At 37.5% G+C, this 16,618-nt stretch overlaps 1 protein-coding gene across 1 annotated transcript in view; it reads right to left on the reverse strand.

Annotated features, from left to right (window-relative positions):
* Window positions 1-596: 596 nt before the first annotated feature.
* The window catches only part of LOC124099998 (transmembrane protein 45A), a 43,361-nt gene continuing 27,339 nt past the window's right edge, over window positions 597-16,618 (reverse strand). The window contains exons 3-7 of the mRNA XM_046455318.2: window positions 15,499-15,691; window positions 14,047-14,253; window positions 12,531-12,715; window positions 5,976-6,121; window positions 597-1,111 (exon numbers count right to left, since the gene is read on the reverse strand). Of these exons, the coding sequence (XP_046311274.1) occupies window positions 1,018-1,111; window positions 5,976-6,121; window positions 12,531-12,715; window positions 14,047-14,253; window positions 15,499-15,691 (825 nt within the window). The 3' untranslated portion in view covers window positions 597-1,017. The remainder of the gene's footprint in view (window positions 1,112-5,975; window positions 6,122-12,530; window positions 12,716-14,046; window positions 14,254-15,498; window positions 15,692-16,618) is intronic.

Below are 16,618 nucleotides of genomic sequence, written 5' to 3' on the forward strand. Positions count from 1 at the left end.
TTGGGTCAGTCCTCTCCTGGGGACTCCTGCAGTCCTCCTCTCTTCTCTCATGGCAGAGACTGGGCTTTCTGACTGGCATTGTGTTAAGTTAGCTGTCCACATGCTTCCACTTTGAGATTCACGCAATGTGACAGCCAGAAAAAGGCCTGTGATGCAGTCAGTTACATTTCCTCACTTTAGAGAGGACATGGCGATTACTAGATACCTGGAGGCAGGTTAATGATTGAGAGGTATGAAGCCCACAACTGGGAAAGGACCCTGACTTCTGTCCCAGGTATTCTATGAAACCTTTTCCTTGCTTTAAGTCCTCACCTACTTTAACCCAGGGGGTGCAGGGTGACCCTTCTATGGTGTAATGACTTTTTACTCTTACAGCCAACACCACAACTCTCCTTTCCCATTCTCTGGTGGTCTTGCAACTACGTGTACTGGGGACCATAGCTTTCATCTTGGGAAGATCACACAACTCAACAGGACATCTGATCTACATTTCCCAGGGGAGGACTCAGGTACTCCATAGAGAGCTGTGTCACCAAAAAGAATTTCTGTGTCATTCAGCTTCTTGTGCATCACCTAAGGGTGAGGTGTAGCTCAATAACAAAAACAAGGATTTGAGGTAACTGCATTTATTTATTTCTCATTGCAGAAACAAGATAAACATTTATAGTTCTGTGTTCAACAAGTTAGAAATGGTAGCAAGGCCAGGAACCTTGAACATATCCACAGGCAAATAAAGCCAGTATGTTTCATATTATTGACATCAAATGATACATGATGTGAGAAAAGTCACTCTAGTCCCTGAATACCATGATGTGCATGATGTACAAATGAACTTACTACCCAAAGAATTTTCAAAGTTAAAGTACTAAAACTCCCATACTTTAACTAAATTAGAAATACAAACCACAGTCATCCTCTGCCTGTTGATCTCCAATAAAAGGTCAAGAAACAAAACCATGAGCAAAGACAATGCAAAAGTGAATAGGTTTATCTAGATAGACTAGATGCCCATCAAAATCACATCTCCTCTTCTGATTCTTGTTCTTGTTCAACATTTTTTAGGAGTCCAACTTCTGAAGGGCACTGTTTTTTAAGTCTAGATTTCACCAACCTGAGGAAACAGAAAACCATCTCTGTTAGATAATGTTTAAAATAAAAACTGAGGGTAGCATATATCTGTAATGCAACAACCACCAGATTTTTTTGTGTGTAAATAGGGGAAGCAACCCAAAAAGGAAGATCGTTTTTATTTGGCTTTAGAGTTACATGAACATGTTTGTAGATTAAATCAGGTTATAAGTAAAAAGATAAAAATGTGACTTTAAAATGTGGTATGTGATTGTTTAATTGGGCATCAGAAGATAACTTTGATCATTTCTAAAACAAACAAAAGAGAATCCCTGGCTTACAGCAAACCCAGATGAAACTGCTATCAGTGGTGCTTCTCCATCATTGATTGTAAAAGCTATCAGTGATTGCAAAAGAGATGTCCACTCCTGTAAAGGAAAAGCAGGAAGACACCTCCTTCCCTAGGGCTAGCACCCAAGGCAAGCCCCATGCCAAGTCTAGCCTAGAATTCAGCCCCCATGTCCCTTTTCAGAGACATATTTCTGTGTAGGGCAAAGGACACTCAACTGCATGTGATGGCCCTGTCCATGATGAATTAAGTTCAGAGAAGTTCTCTTCACCCCATGACCATGTTCATAGGTTAAGAGAATATAAACTGGGTTTGGGGGAAGTAGCGATGACAATGTTTGACACTCGAAGATCTGAAGCTTCTTAGTGGCAAAAGCCCCACAGGCTCTTCAGTATTCTGATGTTAAAGCAAAAGACTACTAATAAGAACTATGCCGAGCTTTTCAGGTGCATCAATAAAAGATAGCTTCCAAAAACACACAGAGTTATGCAAACAAATTTAACAAATCAAGTCATCAAAATCATTTTCCTTTTATGAAAAACTTCACTAGCCTACTCACATATTTATCCTTATTTTCTGCCTTTCTTCTTCTGATGAAATTCTGGTCTTTCCTGTCAATATGACATGGTTTTACCTGTGCTCTGGATCCCACTAAAGCTTTATAATAGAAGAAATGTTATCGTGTTTGCTCCCTAACCCCAGGCAGAGTCTGGACCACTGTCTGGTACATAAAAGTGCCTTGATACACATCTGGCAAGGTAATGCCCTTTGGGGTAATCTGCCAGGAGTTCACATATCCCACGTATTCACAGTGGTTGATTTTTCAGTCACTTCCAACTTAGCAGTGACTCCTCCAGCAAATAACAATAACTGAGCAGAATCATAGTGTCTGTTGAATTGAGAGCTAAGAAGAAAACCTGCTCAAAATCACTTGCCTTGGTGGACTACTGATGTTGCTCCCACTGTCCTCAACCCTCTTAAGTCATGGCACTCATGAAAGGTTAATTGCTGTAACAAGTCAAAGGCATTATTTCCACATTGTACAACTTCAATACATGTGAAATGAAATGGATTAATCCAATAGTTTAGCTTCTGAAGACTCTCGTAGAAAATAAAATAATTCATGGCTGATTTTTACAAATTATGTCAAGGTAGAGAGACTAATGGCTCCTCCTATTACCTATTCCTCCTCTTTGAGTTGTACAGGATGTTGCTAAAAGCCAACAAGCTGAGGCTGTTAGACACCTTTATCAGGTGCCTGTAGCAGATTGAGAGATGTAGAATAAGGAAGAAGTAAAAAAACTTGCTGGCTACTAGAATGATGCAAATCCCAGGAACTCAGGTCAGTATATGTCTACATTTTTCCTCCCATATACTCTCTTTATTTAATATGAGAAAGATTAGAGCTGAGACAATGGGTGCATTTCCAGGAAACTCTCATATGAATGCATTCCAACATCTCTATTTTCTTCTTCAAAAAGGCTCATGTGAATCACTGCTTTAAAACCTGTCTATAAATGCCAATACTTCCTTAGCCATAGAGAGGGACTCTTAATTGAGAGGTGTTTAAATGTGAGATGCAGTTAAAGTTAAGTACATAATAGGATTCCCAAACAGATAGGTGTCACCTCTGAGCTATGATAAAAATACAGGCATAGGATTGGGTCAGGCAACCTTTGAACTACTGCTCTGGAAAACTGGGAAGTACAAGTTCATCTTTCAGAAATTTTGAGGATCAGTAGTTCCATAACATAGGCATGCTTCCATGGCAGTCTTGGTGCTGTGTCAAACAGATTTTGATAAAATGTTCTGACACTTCGTGTCATCTCTGAGCTATGATAAAACTGCAGGCATGGGATTGGGTCAGGCAACCTTTGAACTATTGCTCTGGAAAACTGGGAATACAAGTTCATCTTTCAGAAATTTTGAGGATCAGTTCCATAACATAGTCATGCTTCCATGGCAATCTTGGTGTTGTGTCAAATAGATTTTGATAAAATGTTCTGACACTTCATCACTTGTGCACAAGTTCCAAATCACTCCATAGTCAATTCCAGACCAGTAGACTTGCAAGACTCCTTAGCCTGAAATTTAGGACTGGATTATCCAACCTCACTGAAAGGAAGCACTAAATATTCATGATATTTTAAGCAATTGCTTTAGTTTATATCACAATAGTTCAGAAAAACTGAACTCCTGGTCTTATTTTTCCAGGAGCAATATGAGAACAAAAACTGAAACGCATATAAAACATGATTTCTGAGAAAATGAAGCTTATATTTAAGAAGTTCTGAAACAGATCTATTAAAACAGTAACAAGTGTTTATTGAGCACCTACTCTATGTTTGACAATGTGTCAAGAAGTGTGGGAATATGAAAATAGTCTTTGTCATAAGGAGATACAATCTAGCTAGCTAATAAGACTAACACATTAGCTAGTAGTCAACATCACCAGATAGGTCACAACTGTTAAAATATCTGGTGGAGATTAAAGTGATATAAAAACTCAGGAAAGAGAGATGAGCAAGGGCTAGAGGGATCACAGAAGCATCCATAAAAGAGATGGTTGTTTAACGTGGATATGCCAGGTGGAGAGAACTGCCTGGTCAAAAGGATTGGAATAGCATGCAGCAGGGAAAGGGAGAGGTGGAAAACTAAGAATGGAGATTCTGGTTTCCTGAGAACAGTAAGTGGATAAGAAGTTCATTAGACATCTGAAGGTTTCTGAAACAGAGAGAGACAGTGGTCTTGCTCTGAAGGGGAGCTGATATGAAGTAGAGAATTTCCTTGAATTCTGGCACTATTCCAGAAAACTGCCCTGCCCCTAAGGAAATGAGGTCCAGGTGTCAGCCTAGAATAACAATAATGGAAGAAGTCAAGTTTCACTCAGTGGCAGAGCCCACCTTAACAAAGAGCTCATCATATCTGGGGTAGTAAAATAGTAGCAGTAGAAAGCAGACAATGAGAGAGCAGAATCTCTGGGCACCCAAAGCATCTCAGATCTCTCACTGTAGATGTCTTCTCCTGGAAGCCCATCAAAGACATCTTGGAGCTAGGCAAAGGAAGTTTCATGAATCAGAACCCTAGCGCCAGAGCCACTTCAGCAATAAAGCACAAAGAATCACAGAGCAGGAGGGGTGGCCTGGGACCCATGTCTAAAGAGAGTGAAAAGCTGGTTCCAGCAGAGGCTGAGACCCCACCAAGCTTATAGGCAGCGACTGCATTCTAGAAATCTGGAGAAACTGCTAGATGTGTAGTATCCCACAAGGTAGCACTATCCGCATATGGATAATTGGATTAACTAAAATTAAATGTGGACCCAGCCCCAATTCACATGCTCAGTAACTAGTGGCTACCATATTGAACACTGCATATATAGAGCTCTGAAGGAATAGAACATTTCAATCAGCACTAAAGTCTGAAGGATGAGGTGATAGATAGAGCCTTCATAGCTGGTAACTGGGATCAACCAATTGTGACTTGGCACTAACTACCTTATAAAGAGGAACCTTAAACACCCCATCCTTATTCCTACCTATTTTCAAGCTGCAACTTAACTTCCAATGGTGAGGAGCCTTCCCTGAGCTCCAGCGGTGTTTTATTCTTCCACTATTTCCATTTGTTGTATTGCATTTCAATTGTCTCTCTCTAATTTAGTCCTAACTAGCGCACTAAAAATTTCTCATAGGCATCATCTATACCTCATTCTTTGTATACCAAACAGGAAGGAGAAGAAAGAGCAGGAAGAGGTGAGCAAAAACAACAAGAAAACAATAACACTTATTGAGTTCTTATTATGCCTTAAGCAGCTTAAATACATGATCTCATTTAGGTTATTGTCATTATCCCAATTTTGCAAACAAGATGACAGACATATTGTGATTAAATAATTGATCTGAAAGTTACATGGTTATATTGTATGCATGTACAAATATGTAATAACAAATCCCACCATTATGTACAACTATAGTGCACCAATGAAAAAATATGGAAAAAATAATTGGCCTGACTAATGAACTAATAGGCAGGAGAAATAGGAATACATATTCTGTTATATTGCTCCTTACCTGTTCATGGAATGTTGTATCAGGATTCTTATAAAATAAGTGTATCATTCACTGTTTAGAAATATTACAGTCAATGCCAAGTTAACCAGGCATTCAGATTTAATGGGACTCATATGAGTTGGTCAAAAAATGGCTCCAAGCTTAAGAAATGCTATAATTTAAGGGTGCATGCATAGGTAAATGGAGGAATCACTGCAGGTGGGAAAGAGGGAACAGCATACACAAAGACATGGAGACTCAGAACAGTGGGCATGACACTGGTGCATGGGTCAAAGGCACAGCAGAGATACTCTTGAGCTATTCCAACTGTTAAACCAACCATATTCTTTCTATTGGCAATTTATACTTACAGACAATTTTCTGCAATGCTACCCTGTCTTATGGGATTGTAAGGAATAAAATACCTTTTGAATTTTAAGTTCAACACTATCAAGTCTTGATGGTCATATATCAAGGAATGGAACTTTCATAAACAAAATTCATTAACTTACCAGGTGATAAAAGCATAATTCGCTCCAATGACAATGAAAGCCAATGCGTAAAGCCAACAAAAGCCTACGGAGAGAAGCATGATGTTGTCATGATCTAGCAGATCCCATGCAGTACGTCCACCAGGGGGAAACAGGACAAAACCAATCTGTAATTTAAAATAAAAAGCACACATTAAAATAATGAACCATATTCCCAAAGATTGTGCACTTCACAATGCCTGACAACTAAGATAACTCCCATTATCTCCAATGTCACAGAGAAAACATTAGATGTTTCTGCCTGTCTTAATAATACTGACAATATCTACCAAGTCACAGTTTTGAAAAAAATTAAAAGGACATTTAATGATCAATTTTCAGAATATGAACAGAGATCATCTTTGAGGATGGGTGGTCTTTCAGAATGTCCTAGGCTTCTATATTGTACAGTTTCATAATGCTATTTCAAGATTAGAGTGCAAAAAGGCTTTAAAATAAATAAATGCCCACAGATTATACTCAATGGTGAAAAACCAAATACTTTCCACCTAAGATCAGGAATAATACAAAGTTGTCTGCTTTCATCACTTCTAGTCATCATTTTACTAAAAAATTCCAATCTGAGCAATTAGATAAGAAAAATAAACAGAAGATATTTTTTGGAAAGGAAGAAGTAAAACTATCCATATTTACAAATGACATACTATCATGTATAGGAAATCCCAAAGAACCTACCCCCCCCCAAAAAAAAAAAACAATTAAAGCTAATAAATGAGTTTTGCAAATACAAAATCAACATACAAAAATAGTTGTATTTTTACACACAATGAACAACCCCAAAATGAAATTAAGAAAACTATTACCCTTACAATAGCACTGAAAAAGAGTAGGATGCTTAGGAATAACTTTAATCAAGGAGTCACATGCCTGGGGAAGTAATTTGGTGGTAGAGCACTTGCCTAGCATGCAAGAGGCCTTGGGATCAACCTCATCACCTCAAAAAAAAAAAAAAAATCAAAGAGGTTCAGGACTTGTACATCAAAAACTATACAACAACATTGAAAGAAATCAAAGATCTAAAGTAATGAAAGTTATCTCATATTCATGAACTGGAAAGCTTCATACTATTGAGATTGAAATGCCACCTAAAGCAATCTACAGATTCAATGCAATCCCTATCAAAATTCCAATGGCCTTTTTTGCATAAATAAAAAAGTTGATCTGAAAATTCACAGGGAATTTCGAGGAATCCAGGATAACTGAAAACAAAAAGAAAAACCAATCAAAACAAAAACCTTGAAAAAAGAAAACCAGGGGCTGGGGTTATGGCTCAATGGCACAGCACTTGCCTCACACACGTGAGGCACTGGGTTCGATCCTCAGCACCACATAAAAATGAATAAATGAAATAAAGATATTGCATCCATCTATAACTTAAACAAATATTAAAAAAAAGAAAACCAAAGGGGGAAGACTCACCTTTTTGATTTCAAAACTTCCTATAAAGCTATAGTAATCAAAACTCTGGTATTGCCATAATGATAGACTTAAAAATCAATGAAACTGAACTGAAAGTCCACAATTAAATCCATGTATCAATTGATTTTTTTGAAATATTTATCTTTTAGTTTTAGGTGGACACAGTATCTTTATACTTTTTTTAATGTGGTGCTGAGGATCGAACCCAGTGCCTCACACATGCCAGGCGAGTGCGCTATCACTTGAGCCACATCCTGAGCCCCTCAGTTGGTTTTTGACAAGGTGTCAAAGTTATTCAACTTTTGTCTTTCTTAAAGGCAAGGCAAGTCTGAGTTTTAGTTTGGACTCAGAATCTGAGCAGTCATGGGAATAATCTCTGAGGGGAAGTGGGGTTAGTAGAGCTAAGAGAAGCAAAGGAAACCATTGTCCCAAGTAGAGAGAAGAGAGAAGTGAGGACAAGAGATGCAGCTTCCTCATCCCCAGATTGTCCCCCACGCTGTCAGGAGGATGAGAAGCTTGGAAGTGACAAAGTACTAAATGATCTATTGATATATCCTCCCACACAGACACTGGGAAAATGTGACTCATGGAATTAAGGGTCATGAAAGATTTTCTTTTTAGTTTTGAAATTGCATGATGTGACCAAGTTATTGAGAAAGCATGTTAAATGTAATGTGTGGTATGGAAAGGAAACCATTTTTTGTAGGCTGGGAAGAAAATTCCCCTGTTTGCAGATTATACAATCGTTTAAATATGAGTTATTAAAAAAACTAGCCACTCTGAACACTGGTCTCATGCAGTTCACATCTACTTACATAGGGTTCCAAGATTCCAGGTGGGTACTTCCTCTGATCTGTCTATATATAGTTTATGTTTTAGTATTGACCATACTTAGAGAAAAAATATGGTGAAAAGCAAATCACAACATAATATTGTTAGCTTAAGTCTTGGCCATAAATATATACCACACATACCAACAAGACATGAAAACATAATAAATTTACCTACATTTCTAGATATTTTTGTTTCAGAGGAATCCAAGAATTGGAAAGTTACATTACTTCGTATCATTGTGTGTGTTTGTGTTGTATTAAATATTCACTCTTCTTTAAAGCTGCAAAATCATTTGGCTGGTCACCAAACAGGAAACTTGTCTAGACCTATTGGCAGGTGGGAAAACCTCCAAGTAATCAAAAGACTTTAACATTGTAGCTCTTCCTTGGAAAAGCATTGGGGAAAACATGAAAATATTATTTCTCTACCAAAAGAGCCAAGATTAAGCTGACTTATTCTCAGTTGAGATATAACACAGCTTATTCCTTCAGATTCTAAACATAATTAATCATTAATTGTTAACTGAATATTAGTTACTTTGATTAATTTTACTATTATCTTTATAATTCTATTCTTCAAGTCTCTGAGTTTTCTCTCTTGCTTTTACTATTTTTCTTATTTGAATATAAATATCTTTAAATAAATTGATCTAGTAAATATATGTACCCTATAATTTGGATCTTAAATGCCCCCCAAAGGTCCATGTGGTAAAGGCTTGCTTCCAGGGTGGGGCTATTGGGAGATGGTGGAAGCTTTAGGATGTAGAACCTAGTAGGAGGTCTTTAGGTCACCAAGGGGCTTATCCTCAAGGGGGGTTGTTGAACCCCTATTCCTTCTTTGTCTCTCTTCCACTTCCCAACCATGAGATAACTGATCTTGCTCCATTACATGCTTCCATCATGATGTACTGCCTCACCACAGCCCTAGAAGCAGCAGGGCCAAAACAAGTTGTAGACTTCAACTTCAGAAACCCCAGGTCAAAATAAACCTTTATCTTTACAGGTTGATCATCTCAGGCATTTGTTATAGCAATGTAAAATTGATTCATACAATATAGAATTCTGAACCCAACAAAGAATAGGTATATTTTCTTTTCAAATACATAGAGTATCCACTACCACTGACATCAGACTATGTCCCAAAGGAAGTCTTAATGAGACTCAAAACATAATTTCTGACCCTGGAGAAATTAAATTAGAAATGAATAAAAAGAATGGGTTTGGAAACTTAAAAGTGCACTCCTAGGGCTGGGAGTATATCTTAGTGGTAGGGTGCATACCTAACAAACACAAAGCCCTGAGTTTGATACAACACACACACACACACACACACACACACACACGGCAATCCTAAATAACTCATAAGTTGTAAGGGAAATTACGTGGAAATGTCGATATTCAAAATTGCCCAAACAGGAAAGCTGTACCATTTGACCCAGCTATCGCCCTCCTCGGACTATTCCGTGAGGATCTTAAAAGAGTGTACTATAGGGATACTGCCACATCAATGATCATAGCGGCACAATTCACAATAGCTAGACTGTGGAACCAACCTAGATGCCCTTCAATAGATGAATGGATAAAAAAAATGTGGCATCTATACACAATGGAGTACTACGCAGCATTAAAAAATGACAAAATCATAGAATTTGCAGGGAAATGGATGGCATTAGAGCAGATTATGCTAAGCGAAGCTAGCCAATCCTTAAAAAACAAATGCCAAATGTCTTCTTTGATATAAAGAGAGCAACTAAGAACAGAACAGGGAGGAAGAGCATGAGGAAAAGAATAACATTAAACAAAGACGAGTGGGGGGAGAGAAAGGGAGAGAGAAGGGAAAGCATATGGAAATGGTAGGAGACCCTCAATGTTACACAAAATTACATAGAAGAGGATGTGAGGGGAAAGGGGGGGGCAAACAAGGGAGAGAATTGAACAACAGCAGATGAGGTAGAGAGGGATGATGGGAGGGGAGGGGAGGGGGGATAGTAGGGGAAAGGAAAGGTAGCAGAATACAACAGTCACTAATATGCCATTATGTAAAAATGTGAGTGTGTAGCCGATGTGATTCTGCAATTTGTATTTGGGGTAAAAATGGGAATTCATAACCCAATTGAGTCAAATGTATGAAAGATGATATATCATGAGCTTTGTAATGTTTTGAACAACCAATAAAAAAATATAAAAAAAAAATTGCCCAAACAGGAAGTTATAGTACTATACAGAGGGAAATTCATAGCTGTAAATGTGTTTTTTTAAAATAGAAAAGATTAAAAATAAATGAGATGAGAAACATACTAGAAAAAAACTAGGAAAAGAAAAGTAAAAGCTTACAACAAAGCAAAAACTGAAAATAAGAAATTGACAAATTCACAATTATAATATAAAACTTTAACAGCCACATCAATGTTTATAGCAGCATAATTCACAATAACTAAACTATGGAGCCAACCTAGATGCCCTTCAGTAGATGAATGGATAAAAAAAAATGTGGCATATATACACAATGGAATTTTACTCAGCAATAAGAGAGAATAAAATCATGGCATTTGCAGGTAAATGCATGGCGTTGGAGAAGATAATGCTAAGTGAAGTTAGCAAATCCAAAAAAAACAAATGCCAAATGTTTTCTCTGATATAAGGAGACTGATTCAGAGATAAATCCGAAGGAAAACAATTAAGAATATAGACTCTACAAACAACACAACTTAAAGAGTTCCAAGAGCCTGACTTCATCCCAGAACACACTCACAACTGTTTGCTCTGAACCTGAACCCGGCAGACCTGGAGCTCATCGCTGTTCCTGATGTGCGTTCCTATTCTGCGTCTGGACCACAAGGATTCTTGCCCTGTTTTTGTTCATTTGACTCACCCACAGTTAGATGTTTTTGGTTTTTTTTTTTTTTTAATTTTCTTCTTCATTCATTATTTTTCTTTTTTTTTTATTTTCTAGAAGTTTTTTGAAAAATATTTTATCTGTCATTGTTGTTTCTGTGCAGCAGATCAGATACTCTGAGTCATGAACTCACTGTGTCTTCTCAGGTACAAGTTATCTCTTTCTAAAACATTTCTTTTAAATTTATTTTTGAAACTATTATGCATGCACATAATAAAACATTCCAATCAAGAGGTGTAGAGTACATAACAGTGTTTTATGTGCAATTCTATTTACCCAGTTTACCTTCCCAGTAAATGATAAGTAATCTAACAAGACAATTTCTGTATGTTAGCTGGTTAAAGTTATCAGTTATCAATTTTATCACATTATAGGGCATTTGTCATTTTTTTGATAAAATTTTTCTTCAAAAAAACCCATGAATCTAGGCTCCTCCCTACCAGCTTCTGCTCCAATAGCCCTTCTACTCCCTCACATATTTAAATACCACAGATGTCAGATCCTGTTTTGACCTTATTTTTCTTCCCCTCACCTACCAATGCTTCTTTACTGTGAAGTGCAAATCCCTGAAACAACTTCATCATGTCATGTCCCTGCTCTCTGGCAACTTAACATCTCTTCTGAGAGGGCTTCCCTAATTAAAACACATTTTGCATCCATTCAAGACTTTCTTTACATATACATATGTATATTGGATTATGGTTTATTAGTCTCTACAAAATATATATGCACTGATTGGAAATGATAAATTTCAACAATGCACTGAGATTAAGGAGTGAACATCATAAAATAGAAAGAGCCTGGGATTTGGGGTCAGACAAAACCAGATTTATATCTTAGCTCCAATATTGTGTGAACCTGAGAAAGTAACCAGGTCTCTCTGAATCTTCCTATTGGTAAATTTGACACGATATCAGCTAACTTACAGATTGTTGTGCAAACAGAGTAAAATACAGTGTGTAAAAATTCAGTACAGTAGCCAATAGATAGTTGTTACTCAATAAATAATAGTTTCCTATTTCCTGCCTTCCATATGTTCCTAAGCTCAGTAACCATTAGGCTGTAATTTGCTGTAGCATGGGGATCTGCTTTTGACTAACAGCATTTGCTCAGAGTTCCTACATAAAAGATATTTATGTGTGTGAGGAAGAGGTGCACACCCTACTTCCTGCCCAGCTGCTCTGACAATAACTCTACCAGAGCTGCTGTGCCAACCAAATAACTTGCCTTCTCAGAGACCCACATTTTCACTAGAGACAGCACAGTGGAGGGAAGTGACTGGAGGTCTAGGAAAAAAATGCCCCATTAAATGAGGACAGAAGTTATAGGCAGAGATGTCTGGTAGATTAGCTGGAGACCCTTACTCACCTGCCAGAACCAGCTCCCCTGTAGCAGGACGAAGCTTGACCGCAGGAGTTCCAGAAGTATATTTTTCTGTGTGAGGAACTCAATGAAGGCCATCAGGCCTGTCAAAAAGCTGACGAGGACCAGCAGCTGGTGCACAAAGATGTCCAGCATTTCCCGGCCATGAGTGTGGTTGTAGAAGATAAAAGCTAACAGAGGGAGGGGAACAGTTTGTCTTTGTCAATGAAACCAAATGCTGCCCACCGCTTGTCTCACTCCCTCTCTCTGCCCATAGAATTTTCTATACACACACAATTGTCCAAAAGAGCATGTCCCCACTGCTTCCCACAGGAATGCATTCTTGCATTTTCAGAGTCATTGTTGCCTTCTCAGAATGGAATATTTGAAATCTAATACTTTCCCTTCCCCAACCTTTACTCTGTCCTCTAACACACCATGACATTCTCCACTAACTATATTTCAAAGCATCATCTAAACAAGATGATGAATAATAAATATGATAGGGCAGAGAGCTGTAATTAAGGTGACTACAGAGAAGAGCAGGCTGAAGCTGAAGCCTTGCTCTGAGGAACCAGCTCAGGGAAGAAAGAAACACATCCATAAATCACAAGGGTGGACCTTCCAGGTATGACAAGTTCCCAAGACATAGTAACTAACTGCATTTTTCATTCCATGGACAAATTCCAGCTTCATCTTAGTCATTTTCATCAGATGTTTGTTCCAAACATAGCAACACCTGGAAAGAACAAGAACCACGCTTCTGGTTGTTGGCACCCATCTTTCATCCAGTCCTGTTCTATAGAGGATTAAGCAGAAGTCCTCATCTTCAGATGTGGGAGGCAAGGGCAGCAGTTAGGGTGTAACCAACTTCTAATCATTTGGGACTTTTGTTGTTCTGTAATCAATCTATTTCTTACATGTGCAATAAAAAAAAAATCCCTGAACATTTGCTTTCTCCTTTTTCCACATAGTAAACTGGGAAAACAACTGAATAAAACATATTGTTTTTCAATAACCACTCAAAATTAGGACCTCATATTTTTATGTGACTGAATTTTTGGACCTACTTATCACATAATTGCAGAGTTTTATTTCATTAATATTTTTAAAGGTAGTTAGTAGACAGTGAAAGCTGTTCTGTGGTGAGTTGCTGCCCCATATCAGGATATCTATGCTCCTCTATGCTGAGTTCAGTTTTCATTCATAAAAGTAGAAATAATAATTTCCGGGACAACCAAGAGATAATGAAACACTGTAGGTGGTTCTTTAAGACAGATGTGAAATATGAATAAAGCACATTTGAATGACTATGCTTGCCCAGTTCTAAGTGAGTCAGTAAGGAAGGTCTTTGGCAACCTACATAGGACACCAAAATACATTACGAACAATCACATCAAGATACCCATCAATCACAGTTGCACCAAGACAGCAAAGATGTATTATTATAAAAGGTTACACTAATTATTACCATAAATGCCCAATAATAGAGAAAGATTTAGAAAAAAATACTCATTCTTACACTCCACAAAGAAGGCATTTGACATCATTAACTTGATTAAGGAGACTGGAATTGAACTGACGGTGGAACATAAGATGCTGGCCACACCCAGTAGTCCAAAGAAGAAATATAGGGTCAAGTGTTGCAAACGCAGCACTCGTTTCCATGGGCTTTCGTTGTGTATGATCAGGTGGGGCCCTCCAGCAAAAAACTGTAGACCAATTATACCTGTAGAGAAATATATTACAGTTTTAGCAACCCTCTCTGTAGCTTTGTCTAGCCTGCATGAAGATGCAGAAGGATTTTCCCATTGACTATTGCAATCTGATGTCCTGTTATGACAATGATTCCTCTCTCTAGACTGTTGCCTAAAAGCTTAGCACTAGAGCTTTGCCCTTGTTTTAAAACTTCAAATGCTGGTTTGGATCAATTTTAGTCACAGACAATTATATGAATCAAACAACTATTTCAGTTCTACAATGCTGATGATTTGAGTTCAACTATCTATTCTTGTCTAACAAAGTAAATCCTGAATGATTTAGGGTTTCGGATTTACCAGATCAGTCTTATAAAGGCTGATTACTTTCTTCCTAGATACTACATCTTTGGGTAGCTGCCACAAAGTAGGGAGTTATCCTTGGTTCCCAATAAAAATGCTCAAGAGTTCAGCTTTTCTCCAACTAAGGATAACGGAGAAGGCCCAGACAGAGCATATAGTTAGTTCAGTTATTCAAACATTAACATTAGAGATGCTACCTTATTTGTTAATCTATAGAATTTGGCAAGGAAATCTCTCTATTTGGAAATAGTTACTCTGTAATTTGATAGTCATAGTAAAGCCTTGTATCATGAATAAACTGTGAAAAAAAATCTAATGGGAAAATGGGAGGTTTTACCTTTTATAGAGGAGAGACTGCAGTGAACTCCAGAAACACAGAACACTTCATGGAATCCTCATGGGCAATGGGAAGTTCTTAGAAGCTATCTGCCCTAACCTCCTCCAATTCAGGAAAAAAAAAAAAAAAAAGGACGAATGCATGAAGCAAGGTCTTCCTCAGCCTTGAACTCTCTCTACAGCTGATCAGCAACAATTTATCATTGAAACTTTCCCATGAACGCTTGATTATTTTGGTGTCGCATCCAAAATGGTTTCTGATTGGGCTTGTTCTTTCAAGGCTTATAACAATTCATTTAAAAGTATTTCAGAGGCTCCAATCCATTCTATAAAGAAGATTCACTTTGGCTGAGTAGGCAAATGAACTACCATGATGAATTCATTAAGAAATACGCTTTTGTATTAACACGAATTATCACCTAACAAATTATATCAGATAGAATACATTTAGAATATATATTGAGAGATGTTTTGAATACAAAATTCATTTTAGCAATTTCTTAACTTTTTGTTGAATATTCTCTTGGCACATGAAAATATCCAGAAGGAGAAACAGAACACATAAATGATCCACTCACCAATCAATGTCATGGTAACTACTGCAATTCCCTCCAAAAATTCTAATCGCTGGAATAATGCTTTGGATCCGAGGTAGCAGGTCTGCTTATGCTTTTTGCAGACATACTTCAAAATACTCTTTGTACTCCACCAAAGACCGATGACAAAGAAGAAGACTCCAGGGAGGGCATGACCTGGGAAATCCCCAATGACCTATAAAGTGAAGAACAAACAGAAGAAGACATTTCATTTTGGGAACTTGGCCCAAACATCTCCTTTTCCTGTAGAATATACTGACTTCTGATGATCATGGGTACATAGCAGATCCCACTAGAATATCCACAATACCAATAAAAGATAATAAAAATTTGCATTAACACACTGTGTATTAGGCATTATGTCAAGTGTTTTACATGCCATTTCTAATTTAATTTTTGAAACACTCTGAGTGAGGAATTATTATTCCATTTTCAATTGAAATACAAGTTTAGAGAAGTTAAATGACTTGCCCAGATCTCACAACTATTAAGTAAATGCTTTGCTGTTTTTAACATAGAGTTCAAGAGGGTTTCTTAAAAAGTTAGTACGAATTTCACTATACAGTTGCCTTTGCGCATATTTAAAGAAAAGTAATATAAAACTATGCCCTTTTGTTTAAAATTTGAAATGTGAAATTGCCTACAAACTTTTTAAAGAATCCAGTGTGTGAAAGAGACCACCAATGTTCATCAGATATGTGTGTGCGTTTCCCTACACTTTCCCAGCCTCTTCTCCAATTGGATTAAAACTTTAGTTTTAGTTCTGGCTACAGCATTAAATGTGAAATTGGTGCATGTCACTTGGAGGCTGTGTCGATAAAGTCAATGTGATTCCTCCCCCCATCCCCCCCCTCCCCGTCTTCTCTCCCTCACTCATCCCTTACCCTGGCAGCCTTGGGTACATAGCAGATCCCACTAAAATATGCACAATACTAATAAAAGAAACAACCAGTCTACTTCCAGTTTTCCAAGAAACAACCCTTTATTACCCTAAGTCATTGAAACTTTGAGGTTTATTTTTTAAATAGCTTAGCTCCACTTAGCCAGATATATACCAACCCAAATCATATTGTAAATATTTGTTTACACTATTGTCACATTA

This window comes from Marmota monax, unplaced genomic scaffold, assembly GCF_021218885.2.
Source record: "Marmota monax isolate L192 unplaced genomic scaffold, Marmota_monax_Labrador192_F-V1.1 WCK01_AAM20220418_F8-fsc00053, whole genome shotgun sequence".
In the NCBI taxonomy this organism is placed as follows: Eukaryota; Metazoa; Chordata; class Mammalia; order Rodentia; family Sciuridae; genus Marmota; species Marmota monax.